Source organism: Exophiala xenobiotica (assembly GCF_000835505.1).
Source record: "Exophiala xenobiotica strain CBS 118157 unplaced genomic scaffold supercont1.6, whole genome shotgun sequence".
Lineage (NCBI taxonomy): Eukaryota > Fungi > Ascomycota > Eurotiomycetes > Chaetothyriales > Herpotrichiellaceae > Exophiala > Exophiala xenobiotica.
The window spans coordinates 696,123-710,306 of NW_013562489.1; the positions used below are offsets into that span (position 1 = coordinate 696,123).

The 14,184-nt window shown below is 51.4% G+C and overlaps 6 protein-coding genes across 7 annotated transcripts; 4 read left to right on the plus strand and 2 right to left on the minus strand.

The window, feature by feature from the left end:
• Positions 1–457: 457 nt before the first annotated feature.
• Positions 458–1,400, plus strand: PV05_09564 (uncharacterized protein). Its single transcript, XM_013455906.1, has one exon. The coding sequence runs from the start codon at positions 602–604 to the stop codon at positions 926–928; it is 327 nt and encodes a 108-aa protein (XP_013311360.1). The 5' UTR covers positions 458–601; the 3' UTR covers positions 929–1,400.
• PV05_09565 (uncharacterized protein) lies at positions 1,226–5,585 on the minus strand. The gene has a single exon (XM_013455907.1). It carries the CDS (start codon positions 5,304–5,306, stop codon positions 1,461–1,463), a length of 3,846 nt encoding a protein of 1,281 aa, XP_013311361.1. The 5' UTR covers positions 5,307–5,585; the 3' UTR covers positions 1,226–1,460.
• Positions 5,586–5,748: 163 nt separating this feature from the next.
• Positions 5,749–6,948, plus strand: PV05_09566 (uncharacterized protein). The gene has a single exon (XM_013455908.1). It carries the CDS (start codon positions 5,858–5,860, stop codon positions 6,797–6,799), a length of 942 nt encoding a protein of 313 aa, XP_013311362.1. The 5' UTR covers positions 5,749–5,857; the 3' UTR covers positions 6,800–6,948.
• Positions 6,099–9,683, minus strand: PV05_09567 (uncharacterized protein). The gene is made up of 4 exons (XM_013455909.1): positions 8,928–9,683; positions 8,834–8,877; positions 7,455–8,750; positions 6,099–7,402 (listed from the first exon to the last, which is right to left on the minus strand). Exons 1-4 carry the CDS (start codon positions 9,128–9,130, stop codon positions 6,876–6,878), a joined length of 2,070 nt encoding a protein of 689 aa, XP_013311363.1. The 5' UTR covers positions 9,131–9,683; the 3' UTR covers positions 6,099–6,875.
• A 166-nt stretch (positions 9,684–9,849) lies between these two features.
• Positions 9,850–12,193, plus strand: PV05_09568 (the record flags this gene model as incomplete). Of its 2 annotated transcripts, XM_013455911.1 has the most annotated exons (7): positions 9,850–10,356; positions 10,409–10,490; positions 10,539–10,881; positions 10,930–11,332; positions 11,390–11,588; positions 11,667–11,686; positions 11,801–12,193. In XM_013455911.1, the coding sequence occupies 7 exons, from the start codon at positions 10,144–10,146 to the stop codon at positions 12,011–12,013; spliced, it is 1,473 nt and encodes a 490-aa protein (XP_013311365.1). In that variant the 3' UTR covers positions 12,014–12,193. The 2 variants fall into 2 exon arrangements, with proteins under 2 accessions (XP_013311365.1, XP_013311364.1); XM_013455910.1 differs by having other exon boundaries at positions 10,144–10,356; positions 10,930–11,588.
• Positions 12,194–12,251: 58 nt separating this feature from the next.
• Positions 12,252–14,169, plus strand: PV05_09569 (uncharacterized protein). The gene is made up of 2 exons (XM_013455912.1): positions 12,252–12,688; positions 12,740–14,169. The coding sequence occupies exons 1-2, from the start codon at positions 12,591–12,593 to the stop codon at positions 14,055–14,057; spliced, it is 1,416 nt and encodes a 471-aa protein (XP_013311366.1). The 5' UTR covers positions 12,252–12,590; the 3' UTR covers positions 14,058–14,169.
• The last annotated feature ends 15 nt before the right edge of the window (positions 14,170–14,184 follow it).

Sequence of the window (14,184 nt, forward strand, 5' to 3'; positions counted from 1 at the left end):
AGTCGAGTGCATTTCTCCAATTAACTGATGTAGCAACGACGTGGTCTTCTCTAAGCTGCGCAATTCTCAGTCTCATGGTAGAACAGCCTGATGAGCAACAAGGTGAAGCTTGTAACACATGATGGATCTTCACGAGGTGAATCTGCTCGAACTAATAAAACATCATGCTCTGCTGTACGGAGTACTTTAGCCCAGTCCTCACCGATCCCTCCAAAAGTGCCTCCGTATGAGGAAGTCGTTTCAAACGACACCATCCCGACTCTAACCAGCCGAGCAGCCTATGCCACGGCTCAAACCAACCACTATCGAGTCTATCTCAACGAGTCAGCCAGCCAAAAGCCGTCCAGGATGCCCAACTCAGGAGCGGAGCCGCGGACCACGAACCTTGCATCCTGTCCCCTCCCCGCATCAGCAGCACATGCCTCTACCGTGCTCTGTCTACATAAACAATGCACGACCTCCCTCTTCTCTACTCTGACCATAGTACCGAACCATCTCGCCTACACCACAATATCACAAGCGGACCACAGAAGCTAGAGCATTCAGAACCTCCTCTCCTACCAGTACTCCACCAGTACCAGTACAGTCAAAGTTTGCCAAAATGCCCTTCCACGCCACCGTCCTCTACCCCAACGAAGACGACACCAAATTCGACATGTCCTACTACCTGCAAACACACATGCCCCTGGTCATGGAACGCTTCGCCAAGTACGGCCTCAAGGGCTACCAAGTGTGCGACTACAAGCCCGGCGCCGACGGCGCGAAGCCGCAATTCTGCACCGGATGCACCCTGATCTGGGACAAGCCCGAAGACATGCAGGGCGCCATGTCATCCGGAGACGATGCGGGCGCCGTGTTTAGCGACATCCCGAATTTCTGCAACAAGCAGCCTGTGCTTATGGCTGGACCGGTCGTTGATTCAAAGTAAATAAGAGCCACGAAAGCATGCCAAATTTCACTCGTTGATTCAAAGTACACGAGCTGGCTGCGAGCTATGAAATGAAGTAAACGGAGGAGATCGAGCTATGCGTCTGCATGGACCCGTCGTTGATTCAAAGGTAAAAAGAACAGAGCCATGAAATGAAGCAAACGGAAGAGACCGAGCTGTGCACGCCAGCAACATATCTACTATGCTTAATGCAATTAATGCAAGGGTATCCGAGTATGTCTTTCAATCCGACAGGTGTCAATATACAATACCTACTTGTCGGTATCTATGATCTGTGGATGTGACCTCCTCAGTCGACCTTGCCCAGTCCTCACACATCTCAGACTTGTCCAAGTATGAAAATACACACAGTCACAGGCAAGGTGATCTGCAATTACAAATTTGCGGTATCGGATTACGTTTTTGATCTGACATATCCAATAACCATTGTATATCGAAAACCTCCTCAGATCGCAAAGCCATGCCTCCACAAAACCCGAATAATGCCGATTTGAAAGACCACTATTCAGAATCATCCCTTCTTCTCTCCCCAAGCACCACCTCCAGGCGTCATGACCACAATCCTATCCCCCCTCCTAACTTTCACAGTATTCTTTCCGCCCAGATTCACCCTCCTCTCCTCTCCCGTCTCTTCATCCTTCGTGACCCAAAGATTGAGACCTTCCTGACCCTGTCCGCCGCCTTCCATACCGTATGGCCTATGCACCCTGCGCTCACTCAGAATCGAGCACTGTACTGGTTCGAGGAATTCAATCTCCCTTACCACGCCATCTCCACCAGGCCGTGCGCCAATGCCGCCCGAACCGTCGCGCAGTGTGAACTGTCGCAAGACGCAAGGGTACCTCTTCTCCAAGATCTCCGGATCCGTAATACACGTATTGGTCATATGCGTATGCACACCGCTCTGACCGCTCCAACTGGGCCCGGCTCCGGCACCGCCAGCAATGGTCTCATAATATCCAAACCCGTCGACATGCGTGCCGTCGGCCTCCGATTTGCCGCCCGTGCCGAAGGTTAGATTGTTCGTGTCGCCCTGCGAAGCAGCGCAAGCGCGGAAAGCTTTGAGCACGACATCCGTGATCCGTTGCGACGTGAGCACGTTGCCACCCACGACGGCCGCAGTGCGGGATGGCGAGAGTAGAGATCGAGGCGGGATCTTGATCGTGATTGGTGCAAGGCAGCCTTGGTTCAGAGGGACGTCGGAGTTGATCATGCATCGCAGGCAGTAGATGATCGCCGAGTGCGTAATCGCCACGGGGGCGTTAGTGTTGCCATACACTTCGGGGCCTGTGCCTTCGAAGTCGAATATCGCCGAGCCAGTGTCCTTGTCGATCTGGATTTTCAATCGAATTGGCGTGCCATCGTCCATGTAGTCCACAGCCTCTAGCGGCTGGCCGCCAAAGCGTGTAACCAGTTCGCGCAGAAGGTTTCGCACGGCAGTCTCAGCCGTGGACTGGATGGCGTACATGTATGCTTGGACACACGTGAGGCCGTACTCAGCAATCAGGTTCTGAATAAGCTGGATGCCGCGTGTGTTCGCTGCAATTTGCGCTTTGAGGTCAGACAGATTGTCTGCAAGACACCTCGTCCCTGAGCAGCCTTCGTATTTGCTGGGTTCGTGAAGTAAAAGTTCCGTCATTCTAGCTTCGTCAAAGACACCGTTGTTGACAATCTTGTCTGCTTCTATCGCAGCTCCTTCTTGCCATAATTCCGTGGACTTAGGAGGCATTGAGCCAGGAAGAAGGCCACCGATATCCGCATGATGACCTCTTGAAGCAACGTAGAATACTATCTCGCTTCCACCAGGACGGTCGAACACTGGAGTTATCACAGTAATGTCAGGCAAATGAGTGCCACCACAGCTGGGATGGTTTGACACAAGAACATCACCATCCTTCAACTGGCCACGCCATCGTTCGTGTTGATATCTGACCGCAAATTGCATCGACCCAAGATGAACGGGTACATGAGGTGCATTTGCAACGAGGCCGCCGTCCGGTGAGAACAGGGCGCATGAGAAATCGAGTCGCTCTTTGATGTTGGTCGAGACAGATGTTTTTTGAAGCGTCCGACCCATTTGTTCTGCAATGGACATGAATCGGTGTCCAAATATTGACAACCGTACGGGGTCTATCGGTATCTCATTGGTGGCCAGTGAAGACGAGGGTTTCCTCTCCTGAGAGTTTTCGTTCTTCAAGTCGAGCACAATACACGTCTCCAGCACGTTGGCCACAACATTTGGCGCCACCACAATCGTCTGCGTTTCATCAATGATTATGGCTGGACCATTGATGCGGGCGTACTTCTCAATGCTGTGCAGTAGATAAACAGGTGTGTCGATCCGTCCTGCAGAGCCAAAGTACACTTTCGTCGTCTCTCTGGGGGCCTGTACGATATCTTTGATGGGGCCAGCTTTCAGCTGCACCGCCGGACTGTTCTCTGCATGATTGTCGGATGAGGCTATCGATCGGACTCGGACATCGTCCACAAGCAGGGGCTTCTCGAAAGTGAATCCAAATTCCCTTCGGTGTCTCTCCTTGAACTCCGTGGCGAAGTCCCACGTATCAGGCTTGAGAATCATCAAGTTGGTATCGGACCCTTGGTACCGCATGTTGAGATAGAGTTGGTGCTGAATCTTGTCAAGCTGGAAGCCTTGAGCCAGGAGGTCTGACGTAGACCGCGTAATAATACTTTCAAACTTTTTGCGTAGCTGTGATTGAGATGCAAGATACTCCACCGAGACGGGCTCCTGATCTTCCTTGACGACGTCTGCCAACGCCAGTCCATACGCGGACAATATCGAGGAATATTTGTGAATGATGATTCGAGAGATGCCAAGTGTTGCAGCGACTGAGCACGCATGTTGTCCACCTGCACCGCCAAAGGATGCAAGGTGGTGTGATGAGGTCTCAAAGCCTCGAGCTTCGGTCAAGTTACGAACTGGCCGCGCCATGGACTCGTCTGCGACCTTCAAGAACCCCAGAGCGACTTCTTCCGAGGAGAATTGGGCCTGTCCTTTTTCGATTTGTTCCTTATTGATCGACTCCGTAAGCTCTTGGAACTTCCTTACGGTTATCTCCTGATCGAGGGGTTGATCTTCATTAGGTCCGAATATCTTGGGGAAGTACGTAGGTAACAACCTTCCAAGGAACAAATTGGCATCGGTGACGGTTAGAGGGCCACCCTTTCGGTAACAAGCTGGGCCGGGATGGGCAGACGCAGATTCTGGACCTACTAAGAACAACCCATTCTTCCAGGACAGGATCGACCCGCCACCCGCGGCAACAGTGTTGATATCGAGTTGAGGTGACTGAATAGAAACTCCGGCGATATTGGCGCCAAAGACGTGCTCGAAGTTGCCATCGAATCGACATACATCAGTGGAAGTACCGCCCATGTCAAAGCCGATGACAGGAACCCGTTCTTGTTCATCCCAACTCGTAGCGGCAAAGCCAACAACTCCTGCTGCCGGACCAGAGAGAATGGCTTTTAAGCCACTGAAATTCCGGAAGTCAACTAGACCTCCATCAGACTGCATGAACTCAAATCGACAACCATGAGAGTTGTCTAGGCCACCCTCGAAGTTTGAGTCAATGGAATCGACATAGCTTTTGATGACTGGTGTCAGGTATGCATCTGCAGATGCTGACATGCCTCGAGGGACGATTTTGACCATTGGCTGTAGTCTCGAAGACAAGGCGACTGAGAATCCCATGGACATGGCCAGTTCGCCCACCTTCAATTCGTGCTCAGGATAGGCGTAAGAGTGGACAAATGCCACAGCAACCGATCTGTAGCCTTCTTCCCATAGTATGCGTAGCTCCTCGACGATTTCTTCTGTGTTGAGTTCTTGGAGAACGCGGAACTGCTCGCCGGTCGTGCCCTCTACTAGACGGCATTCGGGATATCTGTGAGCTTGACTGTTCTTAGGGCACGGGATGATTCGTTCGTTGATTTCGATAACCTTCTCGTAAAGGACTTCTGGTTTGGCAGCCGAGAGGTCAAATATCTTGGGTCTGGACTGATTGCCAATCGAAAGCAAGTCCTTGAACCCTTTCGTAGTTATTAAAGCCGATTTTGCGCCCTTTCTCTCCAGGAGTGCATTGGTCGCAACCGTTGTGCCCATTCGAAGCCTGTCGATATGCTTCAAATTGAGTCGTTTCCCTCGGGGAAAGCTCTCTCCTGTCGCCAGTTCCAATATCCGTCGAATGCCTTCCGTTGGGGCATCCTGGTAGTTGGAAGGATCAACTGACAACAGCTTCAGGATGATGTCAGGTTTTCCGGGAACGGAGGCATGGACATCAGTGAAAGTACCGCCTCTATCGATAGATATTCTGATTTTGGATGCTTCTGACATGGTTGCTCTAAAGAATGGGCTGTTGCTGCTCAAAGTCCACGCTTATGGTGGGTGCTGAGTAGCACATATAGCTCCTGTCAGAAAGCATCGTGTGGAGAGAATGCCGGCATCCTCTTCCCTTTGCAAATAGGCATGAATAATGCCTACATCGCCATCCCACTCCATTGCTAAGCACATGCGACGAGGCTCACTGGTTAGGGCAGTTATCTGAGATTGCCCGGGTGCAGAGACCATGAAACTGCCGCTAGGCATGTGGGTACCGACAGTTGGGCGTCTTTGATCGGGATGCCTTCGCCTAGCGCGCTTTGGACTCGTAGATCCTGGCCTTTTGGCAGATCCCCACCGGATAAGTGCGCAAGGACCTCGTTGGTGCTTGAGACGTCCGTGAGGTCGCTGTAACATCGACTTATCAACATCTCTCGTCCACGTAAAAGTTGACATCTTGTATGTTAGTAAGGAAGGCAACTTTTTGGACAGCTGAAGGATACGACAGGCCGCAATAATAGCTGGATCTGAAGCCGCGCTGATTTCGCTGACATCACTCATTCACCATGGCGCCAATCGCTTTGAATAATGTGGTCGACGTGGCGAACTTGAAGAAGACTCCCGATCCGAGTTCAGGAGTCGAAGAAACGGGAGAAAGTGTCCGTCTTGCGGCAAGATCAGGCACTTACACCAAACAAACATCTGGTGCGGCACGTACCTACCTTCAGGCAAATCTTATTGTCCTTCCATCAAAATACGCCCCAGATTTTCGGATCCTCTGCCGGAGAAACCCGGTGCCGTGTCCTTTGCTGGCGGAATCTAAAGCACTTGGGAAATGGAATGAATTGCAGTCATGGATAGACGGGTTGGAAGGCGAACAAATCGCCAAAAACGTTGACCTTCGTCACGATTTTCCAAGGTATATGGTCTATCAGGACGGCGTGTTGACAAAGTCGCACTGTCTCAACGTTGAAGACGAATGGACAGAGGATCATGTTGGATTCTTGATCGGTTGTTCCTACAGTTTCGAGTCTGCTCTTACCGAAGCAGGCCTCATACCAACGCATACAGCTCACGGAAGGAACGTTCCCATGTACGTGACCAATATCCCGCTTTGTCCGGCCGGTGCTTTTCAGCAGTCAACGTATGTAGTATCCATGCGACCTTATCGAAGGAAGGATGTCGAAAAGGTGCGAGACATCACCCGCCCATATATAGCGACTCACGGTGAGCCGATTGCATGGGGATGGGACGCAGTATCTCGTCTGGGTATACGCGACATCAATCAGCCGGATTTTGGGGAGGCTCCAGTTGCTGCAGACGGGTCGCCACTAGAACTCGAAGGCAGTGGCAGTGATGAAGAAGTTGTGCCTGTCTTCTGGGGATGCGGAGTAACTCCTCAGGAAGCTGTACGAAGAGCTGCTCTCGAAGGCACCGTGATTGGACATGCTCCGGGTTATATGCTTGTGCTGGACATCAGAGATTGGGACATAATCCCCGAAGTATGAAGCTGGAGCGTTGTATCTCTCGTTCTAGCCACTACAGGCCGTGTCGATGCGCGATTTGTTCCCACAAATACAAGTTTCATTGTGTTGTGCCAAAATGGCCTGGATGGTATGACTCCTTCCGCAGAGCATTCTCAATCCAACCAGTGTCCATATTCATGTCAATGTCGAGGTTGCCGGATAGTTCTTCCCAGAATTTAGGGTCTTCCTCTACGTCGAAATTGAATGATACATCCTGTAAGGGCTGGAAACTGCCGTCAAACTGCAAAAAGCTGTCCTGCGGGTGCAACGGTATGTTCACCGGCGATGTCGTCGGGTTGTATGAGAGACCCACGCCTGGGTCCTGGAACTGCGTTAATGGTACAGTCGCTGTCATATTGCGGCTTCGGCTCGACGAAACCGGTCCAATACTTGTCCGTAGATTCATCAGAAGCGATAATCGCGCTTCGATGTATTCATTCCCTTTGGCTGCCATGCCTCGGAGGACAGAAAGAGCAGTCTCCATTGCAATTGCATCCTTTTCATTGTATGGGAATGCAACATTAACCATGACTAGGGTCAATGAAGCCGAGAAAGCGTGCTCCCCGTCCATAAAGCCATAAGTCGCTAGGTGGGGGAGTTAGCATACTTAGCGGTAGGGGCGACTACAGCAACGTACCAAATAGATTTTGGCTTGCTGCCGCGCTCATTACCATAGTACTTGCACGAGCAGCCCTGATAGCTGTTTCAATGATGGTGATTACGTTAGGTGATAAACCCTCCCTCCAGTTCAGAGGAGCGAAGCCGCTAGTGAGCGCCTCGAGCCTTTTCTGGCAGACGTAGAGAAGCATTGGTCTTGTCGTCATGTTGATGCATTGGTAATAGTGAAGGAACGTGGACACACCTTCACGAGAAAGAGGGCGATCCAGTGCAGAAAAGTCGATTCTCAACTCCTGTGGTACGTTTCCCAGCCATTCGGAAAGATCGCTCATGATGCTTTGCACCGAAGTAAGCAGATTCGTGCCCGTCTTGTGCTTCTTCCGATAGATGCCCTCGCCGATTCTTCCCAGGATCCGCGACAGCTGAGTATAATGAGCCAAGACTCTAGGAGGCGACAGGTTTTGATCAACACCTGGGATGGGACTTGGCCAGCTCACGTCGATGTCTTCGTCGTGAATGGATATCGGGTTGCCAGATTTGACTGATATGATCCGATCCATACTATAGACGGACCACCAGACTCTGCGTCGATGCTCGCGTTCCACGATATCCATCATCGGATCGTCCACTTCTTGATGTAGTCCAAGTGATATGGCCATCCTCAAGGCCAAACCAATGTAGAGAAAAGCGGCGTCTTTCCGATTCAAGTTTTGCATATATGGCGCGATGAGACTCAAGACTTCGACAAACAAAATCGACCCTTCCTGGTGGATATCCGGAAGGAGCCACAATGCGTGTTTGAAGTATGTAAACCCTGGCGGGCCATCATTGCCTGACCACTGATTCACCGAGTACATTTGGCCATATGCAAGAATGAGCAGTATCTGACAGTAGGAGAGACACTCTTCCCTGTTGCCCAGGTTTGGGGGGTGCGCATAGACTTGTTGCAATCGCTTTTCAAAGGCATCAGGCTGCAGAAAGGAGAATATTGTTCCGATGTAGATATACTGTGCGCTATAGAGTCTTCTGGCGAACTCGTAAGGAGGCAATTGTGGCAGAATTGGAGCCGATGGACGTTGTAAAGACGACGGGTCTTTGTACATTGGATGGACATCCCATGCTAGATTGTTGTCCGGTGTCGGATTGAGCTTTTGGGCCAAATATGTAGACGATGCGGTACCGACGTAATGATGCTCGCCAGAGCGGCTGAGCAGCAAGGTATCCATACCTTTGTACCACCAGTCGTCATCTTCCTTGAGTGGAGGATCGTTAACGGTCTGCGGAGAGGGGTTGTTGCTTTGCCCTGCTTTGATATCTACAATTGTCAGCATCCACGCCCAATGCTTTCGTTGGTTTGTGCTTCCAGGAATTTGAGCAACACGATTGAATACTACTTACATTGATCCGCAGCCCTCGCACGCGCTTGGAGATCGAGAAGGATGCTGCGCAGGTCAGTCAAGGCATTCCGGGCATTAGGGAACTTTTGACGAACCTTTCCGGGACTGGAATACGTCTTTCGGTTTCAGTGTACACGCAATCTACCCCAGCCTCTTCGCAAGCTGGACATTGCAAAGGTGGGATCCCTTTGCATTTTGTCTTCCTGCCTCTGCATCGATTGCATGCAAGTGCTGACCGCTTAGAAGTATCATATAACGACCGCCGGTCTGCGCTCCCTGAAGCGCTCATCGACTGCATCCTTGAAAGGGCTCATCTCACGGCTTCTTCCCAACGTTTTGGAGAGGCAGTGAAGAGGAATACTTGGTACGATCTAGGTGATATGCAACCCTGCGCCTGTGTCATCGAGTGGACACGATATTCTGAGATACGTAGACAAGGCAGATGTTGCTCATGTTGGTCCGCGGACCGTGGTGCATGCAATTAGTCCGGACAGGGTCGCGAGATCGCCTCGATAGGATGCTCGGTGCCGTGAAGGGAGGTGTCACCAAACTCAGCCAGATGGGATAGCTTAGCGCCTGGTGAAAATTCCCAGATGTAACTCGGCACGAAGGTTCCAGTTGATCAAGTGTCTGGTTGGAGTCGTAAGAACTGTCCAGCTTTGAATAACAGCCTGACCACGGGTCATACCAACCGATCTCGTATTGCGGAGTGATGGAGGTACTGCGGGATCAGATACACTCCAGAATAACTCGCTTGGACAGACCCGATCAATGAAGGTCTAGTCTTGCCCACTACCGAACGAGACTTCTACCGTGGTGGCATGGCAAGAGTGGGCAGGCGAGCAAGGGTGTTGGTGTTGGACGAACAAGAAAATCACAGTCACGCAGGTCCTCGTTGGTGGCGTGCAGCCTCAGGCTGAGCACGTGATCAGGTTTCCGCGGATAGGCTGATAGGGTAACAGGGCCACACATCACACATCACACGCATATTATCTGCCGAGGATATGCAAGGCAGATCAGCGATGGAACCTTCTTATCAAAACACCCCTGTCACCTACCCTGTCTATCTCGGGCACTTGGACCCGACGAGTATCAATGAGAGAAACAGACCAATCGAAGGAGATGCAGTGATTTAATGGACTGACTATGGAATCACGAGTATAAATGGAACCCACAACGACATACCTATCGATCACAAGTATAAAGAGAAACCCACCAGGCATGTTCTACGGAGATCATGTAGCAATATCAAAGCTTTCTTACCACTGGCCATCTCTCGGATTCAATTGTCCACAGTAAATTCCTCTCAATATGGCAGAAGTTGAAAAGCAGCACCCCATGGACGAAAAATCCGTAGGGGCCATCGACGGCGACAAGCACAATGACGGTCTGCAGGAGGTCGGCAGCATGATACCCCAGATTGATCCGAAGAAAGAAAAGATCCTATTGGCGAAGTTGGACCTCTTCTTCACCCCGGTCATCATGTTGGTGTATCTTTCCTGCTTCCTCGACAGGTCAAACATTGTATGTTCTGCTGTCCAAGATGCAAGTTTCACAGCATGATAACCGAGATCAGGGAAATGTCAAAGTTGCTGGAATGCCGGAAGATGTTGGCGCATCCGCCCAACAATTTTCCACAGCGGTCTCGATATTTTATGGTCAGTGAGCCTCAACCAGCAGCACACAGCGAACTGAACTTGCCTTAGCAACCTACGTGACATTCGAAACACCCTTTGCCATACTGCTCAAGAAGTGGACTCCTCGGGTCCTGTTGACGAGCCTCTGCATTGTTTGGTCTTTGACCACGATCTTCTCGGGCTTCATCCAAAACGTCGGGGGTTTATATGCCAGCCGTCTTGTGCTTGGAGCCTGCGAAGCGGGTCTTTTCCCCAGTCTGACATTGTACCTCACAATGGTGTACAAAAGAGAGGAGCAGGCCAAGAGAGTTGCATATCTTTTCAGCTGCACTGCATTGTCGGGCGCTTTCGGAGGTCTCCTTGCTTATGCTTTGCTCCAGATGGATGGTGTCGCGAACTACGCAGGATGGCGGTGAGTAGAGTCTGTGAGGTAAAATGGTAGGACGCTGACATGCAAAAGCTGGGTCTACATCATCGAAGGTATCTTCAGCATGTTGATCGCCGTCGCTGTTTGGTTTGGTCTACCTTCTGATCCAGCCGAAGCATGGTTTCTGAGTGCCGAGCAAAAGGAGTTGATGAGAATCCGGCACCAGCAAAGGTCTCAGTACATGGGTAGTGACAAACTCGACTGGCAGGAAGTCCGTATTGCCTTCCAGGACCCCAAACTATATCTCAGTGGAGCCATCCAATTCTGCCAGGACATCCTGTTGTACGGGTTCAGCACATTCTTACCTGCAATTCTGAAGGCGGCAGGATACGACACTTTGCAGAGCAACTACCTCACGGTCCCCGTGTATATATTCGGAGCCATTGCATTCATTGTCGCAGCTATTGCCTCGGACAGGTTCCAGCTGCGATCACCGGTGAGTGCATGACCTGCGAATGAATTGTCCGGCAGCGTACTGATCTGAATCGTTCAGTTCATTCTGTTCGCAAATATGTTCGGCATTGTTGGCTACATCATCCTTCTTACCGTTTCGACGGATGGAGTCCGATATTTCGCGACATTCCTCTGTGCCGTGGCTGTGTATAACGGACCTGGGCTGAACGTAACATGGATTAATGTCAATGTTGCACCTCATTATCGAAGAGCGACCACCATCGGATTCCAACAAACCAGTAAGTACCCGCTGCAACCTGCAATTGTGTTCAAAAGCGCTTTTGATTGCTGCATATCAGTGCTAACGACACGAACAGTTGCGAACACTGCAGGAATTGTAAGTCATGCCACAGCGAGATGTGGAAGTGGATGGCTATCGGGCCTCCCAGCCCGTTTCCGGTATCTTATTCCGTTCTGTGGAACCATACTAATGCATCTACCACGCAAACAGGTCGCCGGTCAGATTTACCGAAAATCTCCCTACAAGCTGGGTCACAGCTTCTCGCTCGGCGCATTGTGCGTGTCTCAACTTCTGATTGTGGTGAAAATGTTGTACATCAGGCGGTGGAACGTCAGAAAAGAGAAGATCGCTAAAGGGGAGATTGAGGACACTCGGAAGTACAAGACGGGAGACAGGGAGCTTGACTTCAAATATCATTTGTAGTTGCAAAAAACGTCAACGAGGTGAGGAAGAGAAAAGAACGAGCATCAGAACATTGAGTGAGGAGATACGGCAAGGTCTTAAGCTTAACACGCAAGTCGTGGTCTTGGCTACGGAGAAGCAAAAAGACAAGTACCGAGGTCAAACAATTCCTCTCGCTAGACTTTCCTCACATCCCGAGTCACTTCAAAACCTCCGACGTCAAAGTCTCTCTTAACGGACAACACTGTAGCTGTTAGATGTCCAGTGAGCCTCAGCATCTGCGCAGGACTATGTACGAAGCCGTCTGAAGGATCGCGTTCTCTCTTGGCTGTGTTTCCAGGCATGTCCGATCGGCTGAAACGGCGTGTGCGCCGAAACCGGCCCATCACTCTCATCGCTCCTTTCAGGCTAAATTCATGAAGCCTATGTACTTGGGATTCGAATCGGCACGTCTATGCTCTCGTGATGTTCCTCGTCAAAGGTAAAGCGGTCGCAATACGTGCTAGTGAAGTCCTCACCGTTCACGAAAGCAAGACGACAGACCGAGACGTTGTCGGATAGCACGCTCGACCCTTGTTTCCGCCCTAAACTCGCGCAAATGGCGACAGGTATCTTGAAAGTCAAGGACACGCAAGTCGTGGACAGCACTGGCGCCCCCGTCATACTACGAGGCGCCGCAATAGGGGGATGGCTCAAGTATACCTGACACCGCTGCCTTGGGCTTCTTTGGATACTGACCTCGACTAGCATGGAGAACTTCATCACGGGCTATCCAGGTCACGAGTCTAGCATTCGCGCCGCCATGCTCGAAGTCATGGGCTCGAAGAACTACGACTTTTTCTTCGACCGATGGCTGTACTACTTCTTCACCGAAGCCGACGCCCAATTCTTCAAGTCTCTCGGCCTCAATTGCATCCGGATCCCCTTCAACTACCGGCATTTCGAGGACGACATGAACCCGCGCGTGCTGAAGGAAAGCGGTTTCAAGCACCTCGATCGCGTGGTCGACCTGTGCGCCAACCACGGCATTTATACCATTCTCGACATGCACACCGTCCCCGGTGGCCAAAGTCCCGGCTGGCACGCCGACAACACGACCAGCTATGCCGCGTTTTGGGACTACAAAGACCACCAAGACCGGACCGTCTGGCTCTGGGAGCAACTCGCTCGTCGGTACAAGGGCAATCCGTGGGTCGCCGGCTACAACCCGATCAACGAGCCCTGCGACCCCAAGCATGTGCGTCTGCCAGCCTTCTACGAGCGCCTCGAAAAGGCCATCCGCGCAATCGACCCAGACCACATTCTATGGCTCGACGGAAACACCTTTGCCGCTGAATGGAAGGGTTTCGACACCGTCCTGCCCAACTGCGTCTACTCGCTTCACGACTACAGCATGATGGGCTTCCCCACGGGCAGACCATACAAAGGCACGGCCGAGCAGAAGCAGAGGCTCGAGGATCAGTTTCTCCGAAAGTCAGAGTTCCAACGCACCCACAAAACGGCCATATGGAACGGCGAATTCGGCCCAGTCTACGCCAACCTGAAATGGGACGAGAACGCCGAAGAAATCAACCAAGATAGGTACAACATGTTGGGAGAGCAATTGCGAATCTACGACCGCTTCCAGATCCCTTGGTCCATATGGCTGTTCAAGGACGTCGGTCTGCAGGGAATGGTTTATACCTCGCCGGACTCGGCCTGGAATAAATTGATTGAGCCTATCCTGGAGAAGAAAAAACGGCTACAACTAGACGCTTGGGGCAAGTACCCTTCTAAAGAGGTCGACGGCGTCATGGAGCCTCTCATCAAATGGATCGACTCGGTCTCCCCAACAGCGAAAGATGTCTACCCTTCGACATGGAATACGGCGCGCCATGTCGAACGTGCTGTTCTTCAGACCTTCCTGGCCGAAACGTTCTGTCAAGAGTTCGCCGAGCTCTTCCGTGGGAAAGATGAAGCTGCCTTGGAGGAATTGGCAAAGAGCTTCAGTTACGAGAATTGTGTCCAAAGACAAGGTTTGAACAGGATAATGTCTGATTATGCTTCGGTGGCCGCGAAGTCTTAGTGATGGCTCGAATAGACTAGTAAAGAATAAGCTGGCCACCTCTGAGACCCAGAGACTTTTAGCAAGGCGCTGCATGAATACGGCCCCTTGTCAGATTGAATTCTTTGTTGCCATTTTGCTCCGTTCC